At 44.6% G+C, this 12,011-nt stretch overlaps 1 protein-coding gene across 12 annotated transcripts in view; it reads left to right on the forward strand.

Annotated features, from left to right (window-relative positions):
- Positions 1–12,011, forward strand: part of TENM2 (teneurin transmembrane protein 2) — a 1,234,499-nt gene that overhangs the window by 1,089,445 nt on the left and 133,043 nt on the right. For 10 of the 12 annotated variants that reach the window (XM_053567520.1, XM_053567522.1, XM_053567523.1 and 7 more), the window contains 2 exons: positions 3,165–3,365; positions 5,105–5,317. In XM_053567520.1, the coding sequence (XP_053423495.1) occupies positions 3,165–3,365; positions 5,105–5,317 (414 nt within the window). The remainder of the gene's footprint in view (positions 1–3,164; positions 3,366–5,104; positions 5,318–12,011) is intronic. The other 2 variants (XM_053567521.1, XM_053567524.1) reach the window with 1 other exon arrangement.

The following is a 12,011-nucleotide window of genomic DNA, read 5'->3' on the forward strand; positions in this document are numbered from 1 at the left end:
ACCGTAATTCAGGATAGAGAAGAGAGAGCTAATTTATGTGGAAGAAAAATGCCGTTTTCATTTTTTTAGTATATTACTCTTTATGATTTCATCCTTCTAAGAAAAAGATTATGATATATTAATATTTTTTGTAAGCTCCTAGCTGTTGGCACCTCAGCAAACATTTTAAATAGCTAATTATAGGTTGAGAGCAATTTTTGAAGCAATAACACTGGAGATACGTTTGTGTCTATTTTGATTTTGCTATATTAAAACTGGGGACAGAGTTAAAAGCTAGAATTTCAGGATTTCTTTTATTAGAAGAATGTGATCGTGACTGGTTCTGAATGTATTAGTTCATAAATTGCAGGTCCAGAAATACAAATTTTTTTTTCCAGAAGCAAGAAATGTTTTCTTGCTTCTATCAGTCTTTCTCCTATCAGTCCTTCACATTGGAAGTGTGTCTTACTAACAACGATAGATGCTTACGGCAAAGTCTGTCCTTCACTCTCACAGCAATCATCTATTCAGCACTTATTATATCCCCTGGCCTGTGCTGAGCATGACACAGCCCCTTAGCAAACGTCCTCCATGTATTTGAACTTTTCAACTTGAATTTATATCCCGATATGCTCCACCATCCTAGCTAGAGCAAATTTGAAGCTATCAGAAGGGTTGCTTATCATCAGGAATTATATTTCCCAAGACAATGAATTCAACTCCAACGTATTCGTAACCAGATCATGTAACATCATCATAAACATCTCCAACTAATAATAAGTCACTAAAATTCACCTTTCTGGGAGTGTCCTCTTGATTACATGAAAAAAATCACATTTTTTTCTCATAGCTCAGTTTTGAACTGATTTCCATAAATAATATCTTCCTAAGAATATCCAAATGAGATTCTGAGAAATATCTCGTAACACTGAAAATTATTATTTTTAACTCCCGGGAGGACTGCTCTTTGGAAGCTTTGTGGAATATTGTGATTTCTATTAAGTACATACTCCTCAAGTCTGATGCCCCCTAGGAATAGCTAGCTGTGACATGGATAATCTAAAGAAAAGTCATACTTAGACCCATAATATTATCAGTATTAAAACACACTATTATTTTGTGCTCCATAATAAAGAAAACAAAACACCCAACATGGAGACTGTAATAGAGACCCCAGAAAAAAGTGAGACTCCTAGAGGTTACCTTTTTGGTGTAATGGTGAATTGTTTAGAGGCCAAAAGTCTTGCATATTTCAATCTTAGCATTAGACAAGGAGTGAAAACAAAAATGTTCTTTGAGAACATGATCATGACCGGTTCTGAATGCATTGGTTCATCATTTCAGGGTCCCAAAATGTGAATGTTTTTCCAGAAACAAGAAATGTTAGGACCTCTTCTTTTTCCTATCAGTCCTTCCCACTGGAAGTGTGTCCCACTAACAACAAATGCTTCCAGCAAAGTCTGTCCTTCACTCTCACAGCGATTGTGTATTCAGCACCTACTATATAAAATGACCCGCATATGCACAAGGGATTGAATTACATGGTCAGTGTGTCCCAAAACTCCTCAAGAAAAGAATTTCAAGTGGTCTCAAACTAGCCTTGTCTCCAGGTGTTGGAAGAAGCAAGGCTTTCATCTCGGCCAATGGTTCTCAAACTTCCTAATGCGGCGACCCTTTAATACAGTTCCTGTGGGTTGCGACCCACAGGTTAAGAACCGCTGATCTAAGCCATCAAGCCTTATTTCAAAGCAGTTAAAATGAGGGAAGCCACAGGGAAGCGCCTGTGGCTCAGTGGATAGGGCACCAGCCCCATATAACAAGGGTGGTGGGTTCAAACCCGGCCCTGGCCAAACTGCAATGAAAGATAGCTGGGCATTGTGACGGGCGCTTGCAGTCCCAGCTACTTGGGAGGCTGAGGCAAGAGAATCGCCTAAGCCCAGGAGTTGGAGGTTGCTGTGAACTGAGACACCACAGCCCTCTACCGAGAGCGATAAATTGAGACTGTGTCTCTAAAAAAAAAAAAAAGAGGGAAATGTACATCTTAATCAAAGAGGGTGATAAGATGTCACATCGCTCTGGTCCACAAAGCAATATCTGAGCCCTCTGCCAAAGCGTGTTCCTCACTCAAACCCCACCCTGCACAGAACCTATCCTGTGAATTCCACCACATCATTTCCTGAGAACATCCTGTTTATCTAGCCCTTAGTTGAGTGGAGGGGCAAGGTTTGAGATCATATTCCTATACAAAAAGTCTTGTCTTATCAGCGTAACCTGGCTTATTGTACCGTCCTTCACGGTACAATGAATTCCCAACAATAAAAAAAACAAAAACTCTTGTCTTCAAGACTGGCCTTTGCAACTGACTTCTCTCCTCACCTTGAGTTGATTCCTGAGTAATAATCTTCAGATCACCTATTGGATAGATGACCACTCTGATTTTTAAGATGACTAAACCATGAACAAGCCAGAGCCACAATGCCTGCACCCTAATCGTTAACTCATCTGATTGACTTTCTGGTGGAAGGTCAGTGCCGTGTCCAAAGGTCCCCATCCAGTGTCCTCTTACTCCCCTTTGACCATTTCCACACCTAGCTCCACCTTTTCCATCCTGTACATTCACTAACTCCATCAGTAGGTGCACACTCAGAGAATAAAAACTAATTTTAGACTTAGCCTAAGAGAAAGTTAATTAGGAACATGACTCACTTAAAAGTTTCCTTGATTTTCTTTGTAATCTTTTGTTACCTTTGGAAGTCAAGCATTAGTGAAGTTAGAATGAGCCTTTTCTCTCTTCTCGTGCGGGGTAACTGGGTTTATTGGCACATGTAGAGACATGACAGGTACTCACATTACGATCCCAGCAGTGATTCCGTCAAGGTGCTCATGTTTATAAGTACAAGATTCTAAAAGAGGAATGACAACACCTCCATGTCTGATTTCCCCTAAATTCTGCTTCAGAAATCCTCCTTTTTTTTCTCTTGTATCTTCTTCAAGTTTGAGGTTTGGTGTCTTGATGTCGATGAGGTCCGTGTGGTTTAAGAGAACTCGTAAGTGTTACTTGGGCCGCTCCATTTGCTTGCAAGACTACAGGAGCTGGTGACCCACTAGCGCTGCTCAGTGGTAAGCTTGTGTCTCACGGCCTGTCCCCATGGGTGATGGATTCTTTCGCTCTTTGTTTTTTTCAGTTGATTGCTTGGATCCAACCTGCTCCAGCCACGGGGTCTGTGTGAATGGAGAATGCCTTTGCAGCCCTGGCTGGGGTGGTCTAAACTGTGAGCTGGCGAGGGTCCAGTGCCCGGACCAGTGCAGTGGGCATGGCACTTACCTCCCCGACACAGGCCTCTGCAGCTGCGATCCCAACTGGATGGGTCCCGACTGCTCTGTTGGTAAGCCAGGAGGTTTCCTCCTTCCCGTCCCAGCACGGTGCATCCTGTGTTCTGTCCCATTCTCAGGGGATGGGAACCTGTACTCAACACTAAGCCTGGGGCCGGGGACTTCAGCCAGTCACATTGTGCCTTTCTCACTCTCTTCTCCTCTGTAGTAGTCTGGGACCTTTGAGGGAACAAAACAAACACTACGTTGGTTTCAGACTTTGTTGGTTCCATCACGGCACATGGGTGAGGGGCCCAGGAGGGATGGTTCCATTTGCATTATAGGATTTCTTAGGTACACTCCCCAAAGGTGCCAGAAAACAAAACAGAACAATCCAGTCCCAGACAAAATGAATGGAACATCCATAAAGCAGAAAAGAGGCTCCCTCGGGGTGCTGTGTGACCATGTTCTCAAGCTCTGCAATACTCCAGTGATGGGAAAATAGTGAAGTTGTCCTGTACACTTTATTTTCCTAAAATTAAGAGTATGTGTCTTACCTCCCGAGTGACCTTAAAAATGGAACAGTTCAACAGTTCAAGCCAGCCCCAACCTTTCCGAGAAAGGTTCTGTTCACACTGACAAGTGCCTCTCCAAGCAAGCCATCATCATTCCGCCCCCTTCCTCTGGATAGTGAGACAGCTGTCAGATTGCCATGGCAATTGGGAAAGGGAATGTATGTGAAGCTTTGCCTACAATGAGAAAGAAATGAATATTTCATTCCAAAAAGAAAAAAAAAAGTCAGTTAAAACGGGCTATTTTGGGATGTCTTCTCAGCCCACCCGACTCTGGCTTTGACTCTGATGCCGGTAGTCCTGGCAAAGCTTCGCAGAGGGTGGGAAGAAGCAGCGGTCCTAGAGCCAAAGCCCAACTGTGCTAGGGATGTGCTGTGTGACCTTGAGTGAGGCACTGACCCCCCTCCCCCAATCTGGCTTCCCTTCTCCTGGCATGGCGACCTGTGCCTCCCTCGATAGGCTGATGCGAGGATGAATGTCTGGCTCGTGCTTGTCCTCGACTGAGAGGTCTGGAACGCCAGAGAGTGCGTATCTGTCTGTCTGTCTCCTCCCCAGGCACAAAAGACTTTGAGCTCCTTTGAGAAAGAGGCCGTGTAAATGCAGCACAACATCAGCGGTCATTATTACCGCCAGGGTGCCAATCTGGGTCATCAGGGGAAGGGAGCAGAGGGCCCCCAACTGGCCTCTCGGGATTGGTCAGTTCAGACTGTCCCGTGAGGGAGGAATCGGAGCTGGCTGGGGAGTCAGGTGCACTAGAGAAGATAGGTCTCCTCAGGTGGGTACCCCCCTGTTAGCTTCGCCAAACTGGAGCTGCTGCCAGGCCTCCCCCTGCAATAGTCTCAATCTCTAGAAGAGTGGTTCTCACACTCTAGTGAGTCTCAAAACTGCCTGGAGGAGCACCTGTTGTAAGGAAATTTCGATTTCAGAGCCCTACTCTCAAGAGTTTTTAATTCACTCTATCCAACCAAGGCGTAAGACTTTGCATTTCTAACAAGATCCCAGGCAATGCTCATGCTGATGCTGCTGGGGCCAGGGCCACACTTTGAGAACCACTGCTCTAGAAAAAAAAAAAAAAAGAATAATTAATTAACACTCAGCCAGTGAGAGACAAGCCTCCAGGTGACAGAGCTTCCAGGCCTCAGGGGCCTGCCCCTGGGGCCTGAGCCACCTATGTGTGGTCTGGCCTCCATAGAGGGTTTCGCCGCTGTGGTGTTGAGCTGTAATCATTGTTTTTTTTCCAGAAGTGTGTTCAGTAGACTGTGGCACTCACGGCGTCTGCATCGGGGGAGCCTGCCGCTGTGAAGAGGGCTGGACAGGCGCAGCGTGTGACCAGCGTGTGTGCCACCCCCGCTGCATTGAGCACGGGACCTGTAAAGATGGCAAATGTGAATGCCGAGAGGGCTGGAATGGTGAACACTGCACCATTGGTAGGCAAACGGCAGGCACCGAAACAGGCACATATTGCTTTATTTTCATAAATCGTAGATCTATAGTGACGGTCGCGCATTGCAACTGGCTGTTCCTTCAGGGACACGGTGCTCTCCAACATTCCTGCTGCCTCTCCAAATCTCCCAGGGGATAGGGAAAGGGAAGGATGAGATCCTTCATTGGAAAGAGCTTTCCCTTCTTTCCAGGATTCCAGATTGGGAGGAAAGGACGGTAGCAGATAAGAAAACCCATACAAACGACCGATCTGGGGGTGGGAGATATGCACACGCATGGGAAATTGTCAGTGCCTGGAGGTTGCAAGCAACCGCAAATCACTGTGGTCTGAAGCTCTGCTCTTTTCAAATCCTCTCCCAACTGGCTTGATCACTGGACCCCTGCTCCCAGGATTCCTGGGTAGCCAGGTGCCACTGGAGGAGGTTTGTGCATCTTCTTGCTGGCCCAGGCTTTCTTGTTGGACTCCAGACCCTCTCTGTCCCCAGCACCATCACGAAATGTGTCCTTGCTGGTCCCATTTCATTCTCACGTAGCCACCTCTCTATACAAGCCTCTTGACCAAGAACATTTTTTCTTTGTTAAGAAGAAATAGTTTTGAAGCTTTTTGGTTTCTGTTTTTGTTTGGTTTTTATCATTATTGTGATTTGGGTTGACTATTCCTGATTATTCCTCTGCTGGAGGAGTTGGGAGCTGGTGCTGCGTGGCTTTCCACGTCTCGCAGACAGTTGGGATGACAGTAGTCTACATAAGCATCATTTTACCTCCAGGTTTTGCTTTTGTTGTTTAATTAGGTCAAGCTGGCTAATTCACTTTCCTGAATGGAAACTCTCAGGGGCATTTCCAGCCAAACTACTAATTGCCCCCTGGAAGATACCTCTGTTTCCAACCATCTAGTTTGGGATCCTTCCCTCTATCCCAGCCTCCCTCCCCCACCTCCGAAAAAAAAAAAAACAGCCACAGATGGGCCACTTGGAGTAAGAGACAGGGTTAGAAGCTTGCCCAGGGCTGACAAATAAGATCAGACCCAGTTTCCCATGCTGTTCATTTGGGTGGTTAAGCAGAGACAAAGTCTGAGTCTGCATTAGGTTTCCCCCAGTCCCATCTAATTGGGCATCCGAGGGGCAGCGTACCAATCAGGACCTCAACCATAGCACTGGGACCCTGCTGGGACAGTCTGTTGGCAGTGAATTGTTTTTGCAATCTCTCAATGACTCTCCAGGTCCGCTCCCCTGCAGCCGCTTTTATCTTCAGTTCCCTGCAGAGTCTGAGGGATAATTCAGAAGATTTTTAAGGGAGGGTTGCGCACAAGACAGTTTTTACAATAGCTTCCACTCATCAGGGGCGTTCCTCTTGATTTCTTGCATGCCCAGTGTGATTTCAATAGAGACTCTCCCCCACCCTCGTATCTCCATTGCCCCCAGAGCTCCCCGCTCAGAAGCTCTTGCCAATCAACAACCTTACTTTCAATTCATATAGTTTAACCTCCCCTCCCCTTTCTTCTGCCTCCCCTTTCTTCCCCCACCCCACATCTGGGGGGAAGGGGGCCGGGTTATGTTCCCGCAGTGATGCCTGCTGGCTCTCTCCTCCCTACAACCTGTCTTTACTCAGGAATAGCTCCCAAGAGGACAGTCCAGACAGCTAGAGCAGGAGTTTTCAAACTACGGCCAGGGGGCCAGATCTGGCCTGCTGCCTGTTTTCCTATGGCTTATAAGCTAAGAATAGCTTTTACGTTTTTTTTAAAGGTAGAAGAAAAATCCAAAGAGAAATAGTTCCTGACACGTGACAATTGTTTGAAATTCCAATTCCAAACTGTTGTTAGAGGACAGCCACACCCATCTGTTGATGTCTTGACAGTTTCCACACTACCTCTTAGCACAGCACAATGATGACAGAGCCTGAGTGGCCTGCAAACCCACGTGGTGTCGACCCTTTACAGAAAACAATTGGCTGGACCTTGTATGAGAGAGTGACAGAAGCCTTAATGGAGAGAGGGGAGGCAGTTTAACACCCCCTCCTCATACCAATGGTGGCCTGAGGTTATCAGGGGCCAACTCCAGATATCACAGGAGAGAGAGCAGCAGATGAGTTAAAATGTCTCTGCAACCTTTGAAAATGAGATGGGAAGATGACAACTTTGGTCTTAGTGGAGAATGGTGAGGATGTGGCCAACGAGTGAACACAAATGTTTCGGTCAAGCTAGCCTTTTGGGTGAGATGAATTGGAAAAGGTGTTTCTGCTACTGGAAGTGTTCAAATTTCACATCTCTCTGAGCTGACATACATGAGTTCGGGACATGCAAATTGGTATGCCAGGCAAAGCTCCCTAAAGGAAGACGGTCCAGGAAAGTCTCTGGTTCAGAACTGTGATCTCCTGTGACTTCAGAGTTCGTGCTATGTAAGCTAGAACGATGTTTATCACCAAAGCCTTTTCTTGGGAAAAATCCGGGCTCTGTGCTTTTAGTAGTAGGGTATGTACCATCTCCTCATAGTAATGTTCACTGCGGTTTCCTCAAAAAAAGTCAAACAGGCTTTGATTGGTGAGATTTGCTATTCAAAACCCAGAGAGATGTTTGTATGGGCGTAATTGCTTCTTTTGCTTTTCAACCTTTGGCTCCCAAAGCTGTTTCCTGGAGTTTTCTGTCTTTTCCTTTGAGCAGACACTCCTGTCATTTCATTTAAAGTAAATGCCACAATTTACAAGCCCAAAATGAGTTCTTCTCCTTGGGGATACTGACAGAGAGGAAAGGGATACTCTTTGGTCCTTTCCAAACACAGCCTCAAATGCTATATTTTGAAAATGGAAATAAATAAAAATGAAATGACTCCTAGACAGCAAACATGGGGAAATCTGGAGTAAGACAGAATTGTGGGTGGCTAGTATTAAAGACGTGGGTTGTCTGTGGCCTATTTTCAAAAGGTCGTAGTGAGGTCGTTTTCTTGGGGGTCACTGCAAATAGTACATGGAGCAATTCACATGACTTGTGGATTACATTTATGGTACGGAAAGAAACAAGAAGACAGAGGGGGAAAGGATAAGGATAAAAGCTCAGACATCTTAAACTCAGTCAAGTGGAAGCACCGGGACCTACCCGTGTTAGGTCAAGTGCCACAGGTCACCTGTATCCGTGGAATATATTTGCATTATTTGGATAGGCTGCAGTTTACTCTCAGGATCTATCCATGTTTGGTGAAACCAATTTCTGGAATTTGCAACTAAATTATTTCTATTTGGAAATTTAGTACAGATTGCTAAAGATGTTGGCTGTTAGAGGTAACTAGCTGGCAGACTAGATTCTACCAGGCAATGATTTTTATGTTACCTCTCTCTAACAAGGTATGGCTAAAATCTATCTAGGATTGTGTAGATAAGAAATATATTTTGAATCTAAATCAACCACAGTTCCTGTGTATCGGCGCCTGTGACTCAGTCGGTAAGGCGCCGGCCCCATATGCCGAGGGTGGCGGGTTCAAACCCCGCCCCGACCAAACTGCAACCAAAAAATAGCCGGGCGTTGTGGCGGGCGCCTGTAGTCCCAGCTACTTGGGAGGCTGAGGCAGGAGAATCACTTAAGCCCAGGAGTTGGAGGTTGCTGTGAGCTGTGTGATGCCACGGCACTCTACCGAGGGCCATAAAGTGAGACTCTGTCTCTACAAAAAAAAAAAAGAAAGAAAGAAATATATTAGCATTATTCAGATAGATATTCATAAGTTTACTCTTATGAATAAATCAGAAGGCACATTATGTATTTAGAAGAGTTTTATTCTTTAAACAATCTTAAAATGGGTTGTTTGTGTCTTATGCCACCCCTACCACCAACCCTTATTAATCCTGGGAACTGACCGCAGAAGGCCACGCAAAGGCTTTAACACCAGCGCGTGTTAAAGGAAGGAACTGCAGAATTTCCTTCAGCTCAAAATCACTATGAACGATGGTAAACTTAGACAAGTATCTCATATCGTGAAGAGATAAAGTAGAGGTTAGCGTGCTTTGTGAGCAAAATACAAAGAGAAACCAACATTCTTACTGCCAGGAAACACAAGGAGAGAAGCTCACCGTTCATTGTGGTCTGTTACAATTATCTCCTGAATATAGGCCATCCAGACATTCACTGCGAATAATGCAAACTAACCCGCAGACTAAATCTACCGACCCCAGGCACTTTCCGACCCTGGGTGAACTGTTTGATATCCAAGTAGTGAGTAACATCTGCAAGAGTTATTCCAACTTGCGTATTTTATCTCTGTGGTTCTGACCTCCAGTTGTGTTTCACGATCACGAGGGCTTAATTCCTAGGACCCACGTGGGGCTAAGTGACCTGCCCCGGTGCCACAAGTCAGAACAGTTTTCTTTTCCCTGAATCGCACTGGGCCTTTCTGTTCTGCCTCTTTAATTGATTGGGGAAAGAAACAGGTTCTTGTGATGTTAATAAGGAAAATGAATCTTTACCCAAGGTAAAACCAGCCGTGTGATAATCTGATGTGCTGATTAAGTGATTGTCATCAGAAGTAGACAGGGTCACAGTCCAAGAGAGAGGGGGCGTGCTTCAGAACAACAGGGAACAGGCCGGAAAGAAAGTGACGGAATGAACTAACTTCAAACTGAGGACAGCTGCATCTCATTCCAGTTTCATTCTAAGTTACAGAAACTTTTTGTTCTTAGAGCTACTGTCCTTGAAATTTGAGCTTTCATGACTTTACAATGAGATCAAGTTGAGATGGAATTAGCCACCGTGGAGCCATCTTTACCTCCAGGTCTGTGGAAGCGCTAATTCACTGATTGGCTAATTAGCCGATTCCTCCAGGGGCTCCTGTTGGAACTCTCCTTGGAGTCCTTTCCCCCCCCCCCGCCCCTTAAGTGAAAACATGAAACAATGGCCTTCCACTGTTAAAAATTATGGACAAACTTTTAGCAGAGTGCAAAAGGTGTTTCACAGCTGTTTCGTTCCCCACAATTTGACCAAAATGTGATCCTTCTCATTGCGGATCAAGGATCATTCACATGCCCAGAAATTCCCCTTGAGTCTGGGTCAGACAAGTCTGCCTGAGGTTTCCTATCCAAACCCAGAATAAGCACTGGGAGGCAGAAATCAGAGGAGTACATTTTTGCATCAAAAAGAAATAACTGCTTTACAAGTAGTGAGATTCTCATCACTAAAAGTGTTGGCTTTCGTATCCTAGATGGTAAAGAAGGGCTTGCTTTCAGCATCAGTTGGAAAATAGACAAGCTGTAGTTTGTAACATATATTGTCTAATTTAATGACTTGAGCATTCATTCTGGAGTGTAAATGGAGTTGCTTCTTACATGATTTAGTAATAGCTGTCTGTGTGATGAGCGCCTGTCAAAAAGGAAAAAAGGAGAAGAATCCTTAATGTTTCAGCTTTGTGGGGAGACAGTCATTTGGAGCATCCTCTGCGTTGGTTTGTGGCCCAGGGTGGCCAGACTCAACTAGTCAAAAGCTTTATATAAGATGTTCCTGACTTCCCAAAGGCAAGGAACTAAAAGAAGTTTGGAACTCTTGGAACATAAACCCATGGATGAGAGTTAGCATAAGGAAGATTCCAGACTTAAAAGAAAACATGGAAGAATAAGAATGCCTTGCCCTGTATGCAGCAAGCACTCTACACCTAAGCCTTGACAAAGAACCAACATTCCTTCCAAGTGTGTGAGTCTCAAATCTTACAATATACACTAAAGACTTCATGTTAAAGGATCATGGTAAATGCAGAGGGCCCTAGAGAGCTGAACTCCTTCAGGTATCTGAGACACACACCTTTCTTTTCACTTGATATCTCATTCATGGTGGTATCATGAAAAATAGATTGGCAGCACAGAAGGACATCTTCGCCACATGCTGTGTGTTCTACAGCGAGTCACCAAGCCTTCCTGATCCCAGTTTCTTTAAGTGGCAAGTGAAAAGGTTAGACCACGTGACTGCCTTCCAGGGCATGCCACACAAACCTGAGATGCTTTTCATTGATGTAGAAATATACTTTATTGAATAGTTATGTAAGGCTTTTAAAAATAAGTACAGTATTTGGAAAAATATAACTAGCACATCAAATTCATGATTATACAGGTATTATTGCTTAGGGATGTGGGAAAAGTAGGAAGTGATATTAGGCCTGAGTAAATTTAAAGAAAAAATATTAAGTAAATAGTGCAGATGTTATAAATATCACGAATACAGCATGTGATTGACTGAATTTAGAACACACTTGAATTAGCTGATCTCCAAGGACCTGTCCATGTCTAGGTTTTCATTACTTTTGATGCAGAATCGTATGAATGGGCCATTCTAATGCAATCAAGCCTTTCTTCTGTAAGGCAGGTTTTTCAGTGTAGGCTGCCTTAACACACACTGGAGACTTTATATTCAAGGGATAGGTATAGCAGAATGTTGAACTATTGAGGGTAATGAATGGTGCTTTTTTGTTAGTTTGTTTATCTGCTCATCTCAGCTCCAATTTACATCCAGTTTACCTATAGGGAATCTCTTTGTATATTGGAAAACTTGCTTGCCTAAGTTCAGTCATCAGACCACACTTTATCGTTTTACAGGAGAACCTACGTAACTGACCGCCTCCCTTGAGTTGACACTGACACCTCCTGAAGTTGACCTAATTTTCTTAGATCGGACCTGCACCTCATGTATTCAACGTACTGTAGACCCAGTTCCTTAGGTCGGCCACCTCCCTGTGTGACCAG

The sequence above is a fragment of the Nycticebus coucang genome, chromosome 17 (assembly GCF_027406575.1).
Source record: "Nycticebus coucang isolate mNycCou1 chromosome 17, mNycCou1.pri, whole genome shotgun sequence".
In the NCBI taxonomy this organism is placed as follows: domain Eukaryota; kingdom Metazoa; phylum Chordata; class Mammalia; order Primates; family Lorisidae; genus Nycticebus; species Nycticebus coucang.